At 35.5% G+C, this 16516-nt stretch overlaps 3 protein-coding genes across 3 annotated transcripts; 1 reads left to right on the top strand and 2 right to left on the bottom strand.

Annotated features, from left to right (window-relative positions):
* Positions 1-475: 475 nt before the first annotated feature.
* LOC136252812 (fibrinogen C domain-containing protein 1-B-like) lies at positions 476-7482 on the top strand. The gene is made up of 2 exons (XM_066045385.1): positions 476-596; positions 7091-7482. The coding sequence occupies exons 1-2, from the start codon at positions 476-478 to the stop codon at positions 7480-7482; spliced, it is 513 nt and encodes a 170-aa protein (XP_065901457.1).
* A 1624-nt stretch (positions 7483-9106) lies between these two features.
* On the bottom strand, positions 9107-9822 carry LOC136252813 (leucine-rich repeat-containing protein 34-like). Its single transcript, XM_066045386.1, has 2 exons — positions 9639-9822; positions 9107-9576 (listed from the first exon to the last, which is right to left on the bottom strand). Exons 1-2 carry the CDS (start codon positions 9820-9822, stop codon positions 9107-9109), a joined length of 654 nt encoding a protein of 217 aa, XP_065901458.1.
* Positions 9823-9964: 142 nt separating this feature from the next.
* On the bottom strand, positions 9965-11029 carry LOC136252814 (leucine-rich repeat-containing protein 74A-like). The gene has a single exon (XM_066045387.1). The coding sequence runs from the start codon at positions 11027-11029 to the stop codon at positions 9965-9967; it is 1065 nt and encodes a 354-aa protein (XP_065901459.1).
* Positions 11030-16516: the final 5487 nt, after the last annotated feature.

Here is a 16516-nt window from a genome sequence, read left to right on the forward strand (position 1 = left end):
AATTTTGGTATGGTTTGGAAGCAATTCATTGCATGACACAATCTGGTAGAGGTATACCGATATAGATGCAACCAAAAGAAGCCGATAACCGATAATCGATTCGATATTTGCATTAATATTTTAAGCCAACGAAAGAGTACATTTACCTACCCTACAACAACATGTGCATGTATTCATTGCTATACTCTGCATGTGGTGGTATACAGGTTGGGTTTCTATTATACAAATCCAGACAATTAGGCACCCACAAACATTTTTATGTACACTCCCATGAAGCCTTAAACGGATATTTCTGCATTACTCCAGATTCTAATGGTTTGTGAGAAAGCTGGTACAACAAGTTTCCTTGGTTATCCTGTGATCCTTCTTTATTACAAAGGCACAGTATAACCGCTTCATTTGTAAAGACTGTGATAAGCTTTCCAGCAACAAACACTAGAATCGCATGTATTTAATTGAATCTGGCCAATGGGAGATGAGAATAGACTTTACAAAGGCAGATGGCTCCTTCTCATATGTCCACTACAACCAGTTCAAGGTGAGAAGTGCCAGTGAAGAATACAAATTAACAGTTGATGGATACACTGGAGTAGATGGTGACTATTTCACAGAAATTAACCTGCCAGCAAGCAATAGAAAGTTTACAACTTTTGATAATGACAATGATTTACAAACTTCTCTAATGTGTACAACTTTCTATGGAGGTGGATGGTGATTTGTACAATCAATGCTATAACATCAATCCCAATTTACAACCATCTAAGTATGATCACCCATACAGTGCACTCCAAATTGAGATGAAGATACATCCTAAGAATTGTACCCTGTAGAAAGATCAGTTAGAAGAAGTTACCTTGTAGAGAGTTCAGCTACAAGAAACCATTCTGTAAAGAGCTCTGCTGCAAACAAATCACCTGTACAGAATTCAGCTACAAACAAATCACCCTGTAGAGAGATCAGCTAGAAGAAGTTAACTTGTAGATCGTTCAGCTACAAAGAAACCATCATGTAGAGAATTCAGCTACAAACAAATCACCCTGTAGAGAGATCAGCTAGAAGAAGTTAACTTGTAGATCGTTCAGCTACAAACAATTCACCCTGTAGAGAGAGCATCTAGATGAAGTCACCTTGTAGAGTGCTCAGTTACAAAGAAACCACCATGGAGATTTCTGTAATCAATATATGTATTATATATATAATTTGTACATTTACTGATAAAATATTTAAAGTACATCTACTTCATCTTTTCTTCTTCCTGTGGTAAAGAAAAAAAGATAGGTTAAAAAAGTCCCAAGGCCGGCTTTGGGGTATACAAATACAAATACAAAAAGAAATGAAATCTAATCCAAAACAGCCAAGCTGTAAAAAAAGTGTGCGGCACTCAAAAAGGCTATGGTGAAAAAAGATGTCCAAGGTGGTGGCCAAGAAATGGCTGTGATGGTAGGTTAATGGTAAAAATTTTAATAATAACAATTCAGGTGAATTTTGTGCCAAGACCAAGGCTTGGCTGTTTTGGATTAGATACTATAATATGAAGTGTTTTATAATCTAGCAGTCATTTTTTTATGATTGGAAGATTGTTTGTGTCACATAAGAAGAGCTTACAATACAAATAAGAGAGGATGGATCCAAATGAAGCTCTTTAAGAATGATCTAAGTTTTGCTAAATCACTTCATGGTATGCATATGTGGCGTACAGGTTATGTAGAAGTAGGACATCTCCTCTTGATCTCTTGAACTCATGCTTATACATTAAGGCTGAACTTCAGTTGTTTCAAGTATCTGATGAGCGATGTGCTATGTAGAAACTCTATATATAATACTTGGCAACTTCGAAGTAGGGACCCGCCGATTATGCTGGCATAATAATGAGCATAATAGGTGCTTGAAAGCATTGAGCATAATGCTAGCATAATAGGTAGAACATTTGTTTATCTAAATACATATCACCGAAAAAAATCGATATACTCTAATAGAACAGTCAGAAAATAATCAGATAGCTGACTGTTCTATTTGAGTATATCGATCTTTTCTGTGACATGCATTTTGACAAACAAGGATAAGTCTGTGCTTCAGTAACTTACTGTTTTCCCATAAATTGCAAATTTATTAGAAAAACATGGGAACTGAGATATAATATTGAGCATAATTTGAGCATAAGGCCACTCCAAGTCATACCTTAGTTTCTGGTCACTCCCTAGCCAACAAAAGGATGCGGGCGGGCGGATGATCAGGACTTCAGGACTATCATAGACTCTTACATATACACCAGTAATACTGTAATGTTATTAATTTTGCTCAATTTACCATTTCATATTGAGTTTACAACCAAGCTTAACCAACATTCTTATAGCATAAGTAGTTAATTATGCTTCTGCAAAGTGCACCAGGAAAATTGTTGATGGCTAGCTACACTGCTGAGCACAACAATGTGTAGCTAACACTAAGGAAAGGTCTGCTCATGTAGCTACTTTTGCTTTACAAATGAAATGTTTCATTAGCTATGTCAGGAAATTATTATTTATTAGCTAGCTAATAATAATCCAAAACTATATTAACACATCAGAAACTCTTTCAAATGTGAAGTCTTAGTCAACTATATATGCATGTGTTTCCAGCCTTCTATACAGTAAACCTTCAGTAAAGTAGCTGTCATAGTTTTGAGTTGAGTTGTTGAGTGCTCCAGGCTAGTGTTTTTCAGTGATCATGTGGGAAAGCTAAGTTAATGTTTTAACTATAAGGGATGCCATGCACTTGTTAATTTAGGACCATAGCTACTTGCAATTATTTAATCATGGAAAAGTTGAAGTTTGAGCTCACCAAATTTTACCGGATTTCTAGTCAGTATATCAGTGATCAGTGATAAGGAAGTCCAAGTTTAGATCCACTAGAAGAGTTACTAGATTAATCATTAGAGGACCACATCTGAATTGTTAGGAAAGTTTAAGCCATCTGATCATTAGGTTAGTGATCAATGCTACATACATACTGTACTGAAGTTACTTACTGGCAACAGAAGCATTACTAATAGCTATATAGCTAATCTAGGACAAGTCAAAAACGTTATCTATTCTAGTATTAAAGTTAAGGGTAGTGTGACTGCTCTATTAGAGTATCTCGATCTTTTGCAGTGTTTAAAAATCACTGTCCTTGTTCAGTGATTTTTAAACACTTAAGCGCCTGTAATATTAATAATAGTCCTCATAAACTGGGGTTCCAGTTTTCCAAGCGGGCGGGTGACCAGAAACTAAGGTTTGACTTGGTGTGGCCTAATAGGTAAATATGGAGCATTAATTTAAGCATAATAGGCAAAATTTAGAGCAGTGCAGCATAGCATAATAGGTAAATTAATGAGCATAATCGGCGGGTCCCTACTTTGAAGTACATGGTAATTTTAACATTTTACTTCTAAAACTGCCTTGCAACAGTTTTAGAGTGATTAGTTTGAGTAGCATAGGACTTTTTACAGTTCCAATAATTCTCTTGCTCACCTGCAATGTTTCTAGTGTCCCTGTGAAATTGTGTAAAGTGCATGGATGTAACAAATGAAAATACAACAAGCTAAGGTAACCATAAATGTGCCCATAATGTTTTAGAATCAGGAAACATTATTTTCATTTGTATTGCATGTACTGTAAATCAGGAAATATTCGTCGTCAAAAAATATTGTCGCTAGCTGTATCAACAAAAATTAAAACGACAAAATTATTTTACTTATATGAAAAATTTGCACAAACTTTTTCATTGATTATGCCAGTGATGGAAATATGTTGTGCCGAAATTTTAATAGACAAAATTTCCTTTGCCGAAATGTTCCTGGTTTACAGTACTACTGTTATGGTGCATACATTTTACATAAATAGTTGACATTTTGTAATAACGACTTTACCAGACTAGCCTTACCAGATTACTGTATATAATATTATAATCATTCCAATCACTAAAAAGAATCCGCTATAAACCCTACAATTACATGGAATCATAATCTAAGCATAATAGTTGTTGACTTTAGAGAATCATCCCAGGGTGCATGTGGTCAGTGGTAATTTGATGAGCAGAAAGTACTTTATTGTATATACAATATGAGATATGCACTAGTATAAAACCAGTGGCCTGTAGCTACTGATATCTGTGTGGAGAATTAAGAATTTACAGATATGTAAGCTTTGCCTATGTATATCTTGTATTATCATTATCATTAAGTATGGACGCTTTCTGAATGGTCATCAATATTTCAAATTTGAGCTAATGGGTACATGTTTGAAGTAATAAAGCAGTGTTTGCATGCACAAAATTCACAATTTGTGGCCAAATTTGACAAAACTAGGCTTCCACACACATCTAATTCTTCAACTTTAACCATTTGTAACTTGACCACTCATTATGCTATTGACCTACAGTTTTTACAACGTTTGTTCACTGCATTATGCAATAACAGGTTAAAATTTGAAAGTGATAGCTTACTCCCACATTGAGTTATGGTCATTCAAAGTCACAAATCTGGATGTCTGTGGAAGCCTGGTTTTATTAAATCCAGAATGATTGTGTAAAGGGGTCTTAAAAACTTTCAAGAGTGACAAAACATAACTCCTCAGGTTTTTAATCTATTACCCTACAATTGCACTCAACAATAGTGCTAGGCTAAGAGTATACTGTAACCAAATTTCAAACTGATTCTCTGTTCACAATTCAAACTATTAACTGCTATGTACCTCCTTTCGTAGATCTAATTAATATACTATAATAAAACAGTAATATAAATACCTCTCTTCTGGAGTTACTGATAGTTAACTATAGTAAAAAAAAGTTTTTTTTGTGATATGCATTTCTATAATTATCATGCCATGTACAGTGAACATTAGTAGTACTAAAGTAGCCATGCTTCCTAGACTTCTACGTCTTGAACCAAGTAAGCATAACTCTTCCTTGTCAGTTCCTGGATCCACCCAAGTCAAATTCCAATCTAACTACTAAAAGAAAACTTTTGAATTATGATTATGTCCTATGTTGATACATATCAACATTTGATCACAAAGTATACACCTTGTAAAAAATGAGAATAGGTATAGGTAATTATAGATTATGTTCTGTGAATTAAGCTATAGTATACTGTATACATTTTCTTCACAACTCAATCCATATACTATAAGTTTATCTTCTCTCATTAGTCCTGCGCCGATTATGCCAGCTTAATTTGGGGCATAATAGGTAGCCAAATTGCATTGGCATAATGCCAGCATAATAGGCACAATTTTTTTGCATTGGTTATCAGATAGGCTGAAACTCTGCTTATTTTGCATGATTCAGAACAAGATAGTGTGCAAACACGGTAAAAATCAGATTTACAGCTACGTTGTGAAGAAAAGATTAGTTAAAGATGGATATACTCTAATAGAACAGTCATTGCATATTGAAATATCCTGATAGAACGATCACAGATGTATTAAATACTCTAATAGAGCAGTCAAGGCACAATTTATGTGAGCATATTTGGAGCATAATGGGACACAACTGGGCATAATTGGAGCATAATAGGGGAAACTCTGGAGCAATGCTCAAAGCATAATAGGCAATTTCAAAAGTATAATAGGCTCAGGCCTATCTCTCATAGCTCCAGACATTGACTATAATATTAAAATGCATAAGTACGTAAGTATATACAAGTTCAATTAAATGTTTAAGTGTAGTTATGACTACTAATAGTTAGCAATATTGAATTGCTAAATAGTTTGCTTGCATTTGATGTAGCAAAAGAAATAATTGCAATCAATCAGTGCTAGGCCTGAGCCTATTATCCTGCTATTATGCTTCCAAATTTGCCTTTTATTCTTTCCAGAATTTCTTAAGATTATTAACCATATTATTCCCAAACATGATTCTTACATAAATTTTGCTGTTTTGTGTACAGTATGTGATATCAACTAAAAAAAAAATTGGATGTTTCAACTGTCATTGAAGAATACATCAATCTAATAAAGCTACATAGCTTTTTAAGCATACATGTATGCTCTTAGTTTCATGCGTGAATCAGAATTTTAAATTTACTTTCATCAGAACCTGTAGCACTTGAGATATCTCTAACCAAGTTGGCCAATTATTCTTGTAATACATCCTATAGCTTCCAGTAAAACTAACCAACCAATATTCTTAAAATTAGTCTGGCATAATAGGCACAGGCCTAACCAGTGCAGTAATTTGTTGTAGCTATCTTATTATATATGAACTCAATCATGCAAAGATTTGACATTCCTCGAACCGTTTTATCCAACTGAGCATCATTTACTTCACTCACAGCATTATTATAGGTCTAACATCAATCTTTGCACTTCACACATAGTGCAGTGATTCTTGCAAATGTCTCATCTTTAGCAAAATGTACATGTATGCACAAGATGATTATAGCTGGTATAGCTATAAACCATGACCATCTGCAGTATATGAAACTGTGTATAAAGCTTACTATTCTTCTTATGTTGTCTACAGGATGTGATCTGTGGTAAACCTCAATAAACTGTTTACGTGAAACAGCTCCAGTTCAAATTCCATTTATATTTATACTAAATTATTTTACTAAATATGGAAATATCTTAATTGTATGAATGCAACAAATATATATATTGAAAGTAACCACACCCTTTGAAAGAATAGTATAAGAGTACATGCTTTAAATAAAGGTACACATTATAGTAGCTGCCATGCTGTTAGAATAGTGGCAATACATCAAGATTGTATCTTTGATAGCTATAAAGTTATTTAAGAGCAGCAATGAATAATCTTGTGACTTTTACATTGGTAACACCGTGCTTGGTTCTGATTAATGCTAATAACCATCAAGACATTGAGGAATACTGTACAAACCTTGTTAGCAAGTGCAACAAAGATTTCACTACAAAGTGTCACCATCGCCAGTATATAATCAAGAACTGTTGCAACCTCAAGATATTTAACTCACCAACCGGATTATATACAATAAGGAGAGAACAATTTGATACAGTCAATATGTGTACTGTGATATGGACTCCTATGGTGGAGGATGGATTGTGATACAGAGAAATAAGAAGGGAAGCACAGTGAGCATGAGTTTCAATAGAGAATGGAGTAGATAATTATGAGATAGGATTTGGCAACCTTTCTGGCAAGTTCTGGTACGGACTGAAAGGAATAAGCTGTTTAACACAAACTGTCCAATGGAAGATGAGATTGGACATTCAAAATGCTGACAAAACCTGGACCTATCTCCATTACAACAACTTTAGAGTGGGAACTGCAAGTGATGGCTATCCATTGAGCATTGGAGGATATACCCTGAGAGGTACTGATTATTTTGCTAGACTTAATGGCAGAAAGTTTAGCACTTCAGATGTAGGCAATGATACTGTTCCTCGCATTAATTGTGCAGCTACACAACAAGCAAGATGGTGGTATTACAATTCCTGCAATGTACTAAACCTTAATAGACAGCCACCTGTGTTGTACCCATAGCCTGTGCTGTTTATCGAGATGAAGATACGCCCAAAAGATTGCATATCCTTGTAACTATCTTGATACGTATATAGCACTAATACAGTACATGCTATGTGTGTAGACTGTTTCGCCACATGAATGTGAATATTGTGAACTGGAGTATTCATTCTTTTATGTAGACTCAATCTGAGTACTGTTGTAATGTAATTTTGTAGCAAACGTATTCAGTGTCTGTGTTTTATGTGGGGTGGTGGCAAGGGCAACTAGCCCGGGAAAAAAACACACTGCAAATGCACTCAAATTCAATTTCAAAGCATCAATTCAAATCTCATAATTTTCCTGTGGGGGCATGCATGCCCGCAGACCCCCTAGTATTGCACTAAGGTGTAACTTACAGGCCACCCCACATGGCTTACCCCTAATTTTGAGTGCTGTTCTTCACCCCTACATGGCTAGGCTCAGGGGAAGACCTACATAACTACAGAGTTTGCAGTGCTTACAGAAATTGTTCAAGTATGCAGTTGACTAGTACACAGGACACACACATACTTTGATAAAACAGTATTATTTTATCTGCATTTATTATGAGAGCAAACAATTTGCTACAAGCTTAGTAGAAGTAGCAACACTCCTTGGTTGGTACATGTAAGTTTATTGTTTGAAGGTTTCTTTAGTCAACAAATATATAGCTAACTACATTGCTCAGCACAACTTCATTAATTATGCTCTTGACTTGGAACAATGGTTACTACACGAAGCCTTTCATAAAATGTTCACATTGGTTGCTCTCCAGAATGCAGTACAGAATGACAAGGAGATTAAAAACAGAGGTGGGTGCACTTGGGATCTGTACTGTGGTTCAGCAAAGTTTATCACTTTTTGTACCTCTTATTACAGCTCTATAGAATAAGTTATAGTTGTGGCCAGGAACCATGCATTGAGTACAAGAGGTGTATGTAATGTAGAGATGTGCTGTGAGAAATGGTAGTGTACAAATTAATTATCAGGACACATTATTGTTAAGAACACAGGACACTTGACTATATAGTCTTTTCCATAATAGTGTACACCGATAGTTGACAACATTGTGGTCTCATTAATTTTATTTATATTTCATAAGTATTAGTCTGCATTCAATAAGTTCCCTGAAACAAAGATACTTTACTATTAAGGACATATAGCAAAGCCCCAGTATGCATAGTATAGAATAGACAGCCACAAGTACAGTTCCATGTACTGTTAGGATTGGTCATATCAATGTGCAATACACCTAATTACAACTGCATTACAAACTTAGTAATCATAGATCATCAGCAATATATATAAATCAATGACAGTAGTTAAATGTCTTTTTATATAAATAGAATTTTATTTCCATATAATTGTACTTCATGTACAGATGCATCCACTAGTTGCTATAATATTTATTATGTAATTAATTTTTGTAGTGAAATTACATAATGTGTCATAAATTGAGTTACAAAACTTTTGTCAATCCTCACATGAAAATTACAAAAATAATAATTATTATAGGTGGTATTATTACAGCATTAGTATAAACAAGCTGCAATAAGCAAACTCTACTTAGCAATGTAGCTGTACAAATAATACAACACAATAGTAAGAAAGGAATAAATACCTTCTACTTTTCTACATTACTGTAATTATAAAACACCATGCACTTGTACTTTTCCTTTTGAGCATTCCAAACAATTTTTCTTCCCTCTTTGGATATGCCAACAACCAGAAGGGTTTCTAGTGTTCCCTTTTTCCTAAGATATTCACTTATGATTACTGCTCCATCATCACAGATGTTGTTAGATGAAATGTTCAATGTTTTTAGTGTTTCATTTAACAAAAGGGCATTGAACAACATTTGTATGCCCTTAGTAGTGATGCTATTATTTGATAAAGTTAGCTCTTCTAGTGTGCTGTTGTTCTTCAAACAGTTACTAATTACTGCTGTCCCATCATCACATAAATTATTAAAAGAAAGATCAATCCGTCTTATCATTTGGTTATTGTACAATAGGTTTGACACTATCAGTCCTCCACTGTTGTCAATATTCTTACTAGACAAGTCACAAATTGGATCTGCTGTATTGACAGTACCTGATCATTGTTCCATGATATTATGAGTTCTTGTAGTGTTTTGTTGTTTTTATATGACTCACTAACAATTACTACTCTATCATCTGGAATATGACAACTGGAAATATCAAGTTTTTGTAACATTGCGTTGACTAGAATAACTTCAGCAATTTTACTGGCTCCTTCAAACATAATATTATTATTATGTGACATATTCAGTTCTTGCAATGTGAAATTATTCCTTAGGGAGTCACTAATAGCATCCATTCTATCACCAGGAATATTACAGTTGGAAATGTTAAGCTTTTGAAGTGTTGTATTATGTTCAATAACTTCAGCAATTTTTGTAGTACTTTCAATGTTAATCTGATTATATGACAAGTTGAGTTCTTGTAATTTGCTATTAGTTTTAAATAGCAGATATATCTGATATATTATTGAGGGAAATATCAAGATTTTTTGTTGTTATAATGTTAAATAAAAGATTTGATATTATTAGTGCTCCACTATTCCCAATGTTCTGACCCGTCAATTCACAATCTTGTACTGATGTATTCACTGTATATCCCTCCTTTTGTTTTGCCGTAATGTTTTCAATATCAATCCATGATAATATGGCCTTCTGTAAAATTTTGCTATGTTTGCAAGACTTACTGATTATCACTGCTCCCTTAACTGTAATACCACAACAAGAAATATCAATAGCTTTTGATCTTGTGCTAAGTTGAATAAGTTTTGCAATTGTATTGGCTCCCTCAACAGTAATATTGTTATATCTGCAGTAGAATTCTTGTAGAACATTGTTACTCTTCAAGCGGTCACTGATGACTATCATCCCTTCATTAGGAATGTTGCAATAGGAAATGTCCAGTCTTAGCAAAGTTGTATTGACTTGAAGAACTTGAGCAATATTGGATGCTCTTTTAATAGTAATTTGATTATGCGAAATGTCGAGTTCTTGTAGTGCATTGTTACGACTTAGGAAATTACAAATTGCCACTACTCCATCATCTGTTATCTCATTGAAGGAAGTATTAAGTTTTAAAACTTTCATGCTGTCATGTAAAAGCTGTGATACTGTTAACATTCCAATATTTTCAATTTTCTTATTATGCAAGTCCCAAAACTGATCTGCAGTATTAACAGTAACTTGATCTTTTTTCCATGACATTATGAGCTCTCGCAATGTTTTATTGCTTTTAGTAGACTCACTGATGTTCAATGCTCCCTTACTATGAATGTTGCAGTAAGATATATCAAGCCTTTGTAGTGTTGTGTTTTTTTGAACAGCATCAGCAATGTTTCTAGCCCCCTCAATTGTGAAATTGTTACGTGATAAAATAAGTTCTTGTAAAGTGTTGTTATTTGTGAGGACTGAACTGATAACTGTTATTCCATTGGCAGGTGGCATCCCATCTTCTACAATGGAAAACAAACAGCTTACTGGCTGAACTTCAAGGGGATCATAATACATTTAATCCAATATGTTGGAGCAAAAGTAACATTGTGTAATGATGTGTATGCCTGGAGATGGAAACCATACTGTGTTTGACTGATGGTTACTATGCATGGTAACTATGGCATGTATGGCTATGATAAAAGTAAGACAATAGTGCATGTATTGTATGGCTATCAATATGCCAAAGGTTTCTATTAAGTGCATGATTTCGAAGTGTTTCTGTGAAAGAAGTATAGTGAGCTGTAGCCACTCTGCTATATTTGACCGAACACATTAGTTAGCTAGGCAGGCAAGCAGGCAGTAGAAATTCCATTAAATAATTAAAAAAAAATTCTGATGAAAGTATTTTGAATTAATCTGAAGGTAATTTTGGGCTTGGTTTTACCCAACCAATACTGTCATATCATCGTGAGGGCAAATCGAGGTAGGTTTTTAGGTAATATATATCACAGACCTTTGTCACCCCTACCATACAGTACTATCATACAGTACTGTATGATATGTATACAGAACTGAAAATAATTTTTTGCAAAGCGGAGCTTCAAGCATATGTTTACTCGTGACATTTGGGATTTATCCACAACGGTACTTCATCAAGGATAAAATTACTTATAACTACACCATCCTACACATATGATGACTTTTTGAAAACTAAGAGTTAATGAGATCCTTAGGAGTAATGCACAAATAAAAATAATTTCCAACTCTCCTACGTAGCTAGGCTGGCCTATTATGCCCAAAATTTACCTATTATGCTTTTGAGCATTGCTCAAAAATTAATCCTATTATGCTCAAAATTATGCTTTCAAAATCAAGATTATGCTCTAGAACTGACTGTTTTATTAGAGTATATCAGCCTTTCCTGACTGCTCTATTAGAGTATCTCGATCTTATTTCTGAAAAGTGTGAATAACCAACAAAGAAATGGTTTAATGAGTTATATTACATGTTTTTAAATATGAAAAGCACTAATAATACTATTAGCAGTGAATATTTGCTTTCTATCAGGCGCGCGTATTGCGCATTTAATTAATTTTTCAAACATCGTCCCTATTATGCTGGCATTATGCTTGATGCTTTTGGTCACCTATTATGCTTTAAATTATGCTGGCATAATCGGCCGGTATAGATGCACTTCTCACATTTATTTGTACAGTGGTGGTATACAAACAGTATATGTTATGGATTAATTAATACATAGCTGTGGTTACTACAACTTTCAACAAGAAAAGTATGCGATGACTACACAAAGGAGCACGAGGCTAGCTACTACCAGAGGCCTACTATCGTACTATGTGCTGGTGTAGCAGCAAGTCCATAGCATTTACATGGATTGACCTTATTTAGGGTCCGCAACGTTAAATAATGACCTCCGAGAAGCAACTACTAAACTACCCACAAATGCTAGGCTAGGTACCACTTAGAAAATGCCAGATTGGTGTTATTTTTCATTAACGTCTTGTCGTGCAAATCGGCGAATGTGCTTACAAATTACGAGATTTTTTGTTATATCTTCAAGTAAATGTCTTTTAAAGCTATAATATGCACTCTCAACCTTTCTTACTAACTGTACTCTAAACTAAAACCATCAGTGGCTGCATTGTCTAGAGCGATTTCCAGCTGCAGCATCGCGAAAATGAAATTTCGGACTCGAAAAAAGTTTCGATGCCACTGAAGCACACAGTAGCGATGCCAAAGTAACCCTCCCAGGTCAAACTGGTCTGGCATGGGTCCAACTACTACCACACCAAATATCATGGAATTCCAAAATTGTTTCCCATCTGGATGAGCTCGACGTCTGTCAAAAATTCGTCAAAAATGCCTATTCTATTCACTGACGGGAATCTTTGCTAGCCAGATGTGCTAGTTTACTTCTCAAAAGCTTACTAGACCCATAGCCAGTAGCTTTCATTCATAGGGTTGGTCTGGCAGCTTTTCTAGCGACCTCAAAAACCGCCAAATGCCGATATCCACGAATTTTTTCCGATATCGACCAATTTACAATGCGTTAAAAAATTTTGTACGTCAATCGTGATGCTTTGCCTCTCTAAAGTCATCCTGCATCCTTGTTTAGTTATATTCGTCCATAGGGTGACACTGGCGGCTCTCTTATCGAGGCCAAAATCCATCAAAATGCCCATCTCACCATTTGTCATCAGTTTTAGGAAGTTTTACAAGTCAAACATGCTGGTTTACCTCTCTGCATCCTTGCTTTTTTTTTAAAATGATATTTAATCAGGGAAAATAGCGTCAGCCAAAGAAGGCTGTTTTTCAGCTATGCCCTGAAGCACAACAAAAAAAATACAATACAATATAAGTACATACATACACAACAAAACAGAATTACATTGTACAAAATAATGTTTTAAAACCATTCACAGGTTTAGCACTGTATAGTGCTTTAGGTAATCTGTTCCATATGACCGTACCCCTGTACGCCAAAGACTGTTTTCCATAATTAGTTCTAACACTTGGAACAAATAATCGGTGTAAATTTCTACCAGAGCGACCAGTAACATCCACAGCATATTAAAAAATCCCATGTAAATAAGGAGGGGAAATCTTGTTGAGAATTTTAAAAACCTGTACAGCTGTGTGAAAAGTATGCCTTTCAGTTAAAGATGATCGGAAGTTAAAGGTATCAGAGGAATGGAAAGATGATGTAAACTTAGAATGGAGTCTTTCCAAACGACGAGTACTACTAGAATTTGATGATAACCACAGTTACCACACAGTATCACAATAATCCAACACCGGTAAAATATAAGCTTGATATAGCAACTGCAGAACTCTAGAGGAAGCCGGCCTAACCCAATTCATAGCAAAAAGTTTCCTTCTAACTCTACCAAGAACATAATCCACGTGAATCTGCCAACTGATCAAAATATACACCCAAATACTTAGTAGAACAAACTTGCTTCAAGATAGCACCATCCAACATTATTGTGAGATTCAGCCCTCCAGTTCTCTGGCGGGAACCAATGAGCATACATAATGATTTAATCACGTTCAATTTGAATCTATTAACAACCACAAACTGCTGGACCATTCAATCACCTTCGTCTGTGTAGGCACCTTTCTTCAGTCTCTTGAAAACGTCAGAGCACGCCAATTTGGCGCAACCACCAATACCAGTTAATGCTTATATTGTTTCATTGGTTCCACGCAAAAATGACAGGAAAACCAGCAGAAATGTAATGGAGCGAAAATGGTAGTTAGTCTAGCTCTAAATATTGTACTCTACAGGTTTATACAAATGATTACCGAAATGAAAATTCCGATTATCAAAAACCACAATCGAAATTTCCATTTGTGTAGAGTTCCGAAGAATGGATATTTAAAACTAGACTAACTCCAGTTAGGTTATGTAATATTTCTGCTGGATTTTCGTGGAATCAATAAAACAAAATGAGCAGTAAGTGGTGTTGATGGTTGCGCCCAATTGGCGTGCTCTGACATTTTCAAGAAACTGAAGAAAGGTGCCTACACAGACGAAGGTGATTGAAATGTCCAGTAAAGATTTAGAGAGGCAAACCAGCATGTTTGACTTGTAAAACTTCCTAAAACTGATGACAAATGGTGAAATGGGCATTTTGATGGATTTTGGCCTCGATAAGAGAGCCGCCAGTGCCACCCACCTTAGGGTATCACTCTTTTCACCCTATTTCATAATTCTACAGAACTTAGACAAAAAAAGGTGAACCAAAAAGGCGAAAAAAAGTACAGTCTTGAAGGGGGATCGAACCCAGGATCCCAGTGTGATGGTCCAGTGTGCTACCAATTATGCTACCGCTGCTAGCTCCGTTGATTCCCTCCTTTTGTATCTTATAAATGTGACTAATGAAATAAGCTGTATATAGTAAGAAGAACCTAACCCTAAAGGTGAAGAAGAAACCAAAGCTGAACTCTAACCCTAACGCTAACACTACTAGACGCTTCCCCTAAAGTCTACTACTCGTGGCAACTACTGGACGCTTCCCCTAAAGTCTACTACTCGCGGCAACTACTGGACGCATCCCCTAAAGTTGACTACTCGCGGCAACTACTAGATGCGTGCCCTAAAGTCCAAGAGAGAAAGAGCAACAACTACAGTAGGAAGTCTGGATGCTTTTGAGCTTAATATTACGTAAGGGTTATGAAAGGTGGTGAAAAGAGTAAAACCCTGCCACCCTATGAACGAATATAACTAAACAAGGATGCAGGATGATTTTAGAGAGGCAAAGCATCACGTTTGATGTGCAAGATTTCTTTAACGCATTGTAAATTGGTCTATATCGGCAAAATTCGTGGATATCGGAATTTGGCGGTTTTTGAGGTCGCTAGAAGAGCTGCCAGACCAACCCTATGAATGAAAGCTACTGGCTATGGGTCTAGTAAGCTTTTGAGAAGTAAACTAGCACATCTGGCTAGCAAAGATTCCCGTCAGTGAATAAAATAGGCATTTTTGACGAATTTTTGACAGACGTCGAGCTCATCCAGATGGGAAACAATTTTGGAATTCCATGATATTTGGTGTGGTAGTAGTTGGACCCATGCCAGACCAGTTTGACCTGGGAGGGTTACTTTGGCATCGCTACTGTGTGCTTCAGTGGCATCGAAACTTTTTTCGAGTCCGAAATTTCATTTTCGCGATGCTGCAGTTGGAAATCGCTCTAGACAATGCAGCCACTGATGGTTTTAGTTTAGAGTACAGTTAGTAAGAAAGGTTGAGAGTGCATATTATAGCTTTAAAAGACATTTACTTGAAGATATAGCAAAAATCTCGTAATTTGTAAGCACATTCGCCGATTTGCACGACAAGACGTTAATGAAAAACTAGTAACACCAATCTGGCATTTTCTAAGTGGTACCTAGCCTAGCATTTGTGGGTGGTTTAGTAGTTGCTTCTCGGAGGTCTTTATTTAACGTTGCGGACCCTACCTTATTAATCCATCTTTTATTACTGTTACTGCACACTTGATTCTTCTCAAATATGTTATTTCACAATTCATTTACCTGTTTTCTACTTCAAACTTGTTTCAATAACAAATCCACCAGCATATTGTGATATAAACTGCAACTTATGACAAAAGGTTGGGATATGGCTATCTGGGGGTGGATATAATACAAGCTGTAGACCAGTTAAATACAATATGTACACATGTTCATGGCATTACATGTATCCCATGCATGAAGAAATATGTAAACTACACAAAAACTATGACAATAAAATATTCCCAAAACCAAGTTATTAGTGTAGCAGCTACAAAGTCAATCATTTTGAACAAGATTAATTGTTCTCAAAACATAACTGCCCAATTATGTGAAACTTAATCACTTTTCCAAACAAAACTTGGAGAGCTTCAAAAACTATTTGTGACTGGATCTTGGAAAACCTACCTTTTGGGCACAAGCAAACTTTTTGGGAAAACTCAAATAAAAATTTCAACAATATTTTTAATTTTGTTTTTGCACATTTGGATAAAGCAGCTATTAAACCTTCTTGCTGTGAAGTTTCACACC

This window comes from Dysidea avara, chromosome 4 (assembly GCF_963678975.1).
Source record: "Dysidea avara chromosome 4, odDysAvar1.4, whole genome shotgun sequence".
NCBI classification, from domain to species: domain Eukaryota; kingdom Metazoa; phylum Porifera; class Demospongiae; order Dictyoceratida; family Dysideidae; genus Dysidea; species Dysidea avara.

Excerpts from the sequence above, each read along its gene's own strand:
- LOC136252814 (XM_066045387.1), bottom strand. The coding sequence starts at position 11,029 with ATGTATTATGATCCCCTTGAAGTTCAGCCAGTAAGCTGTTTGTTTTCC.
- LOC136252813 (XM_066045386.1), bottom strand. The coding sequence starts at position 9,822 with ATGGATGCTATTAGTGACTCCCTAAGGAATAATTTCACATTGCAAGAA. Across the intron at positions 9,577-9,638 it reads TGATAGAGTAGTAATTGTTA|GTACTGTCAATACAGCAGAT; the intron begins GTGAGTCATATA and ends AACAATGATCAG.
- LOC136252812 (XM_066045385.1), top strand. The coding sequence starts at position 476 with ATGAGAATAGACTTTACAAAGGCAGATGGCTCCTTCTCATATGTCCAC. Across the intron at positions 597-7,090 it reads TGGATACACTGGAGTAGATG|AGAATGGAGTAGATAATTAT; the intron begins GTGACTATTTCA and ends GAGTTTCAATAG.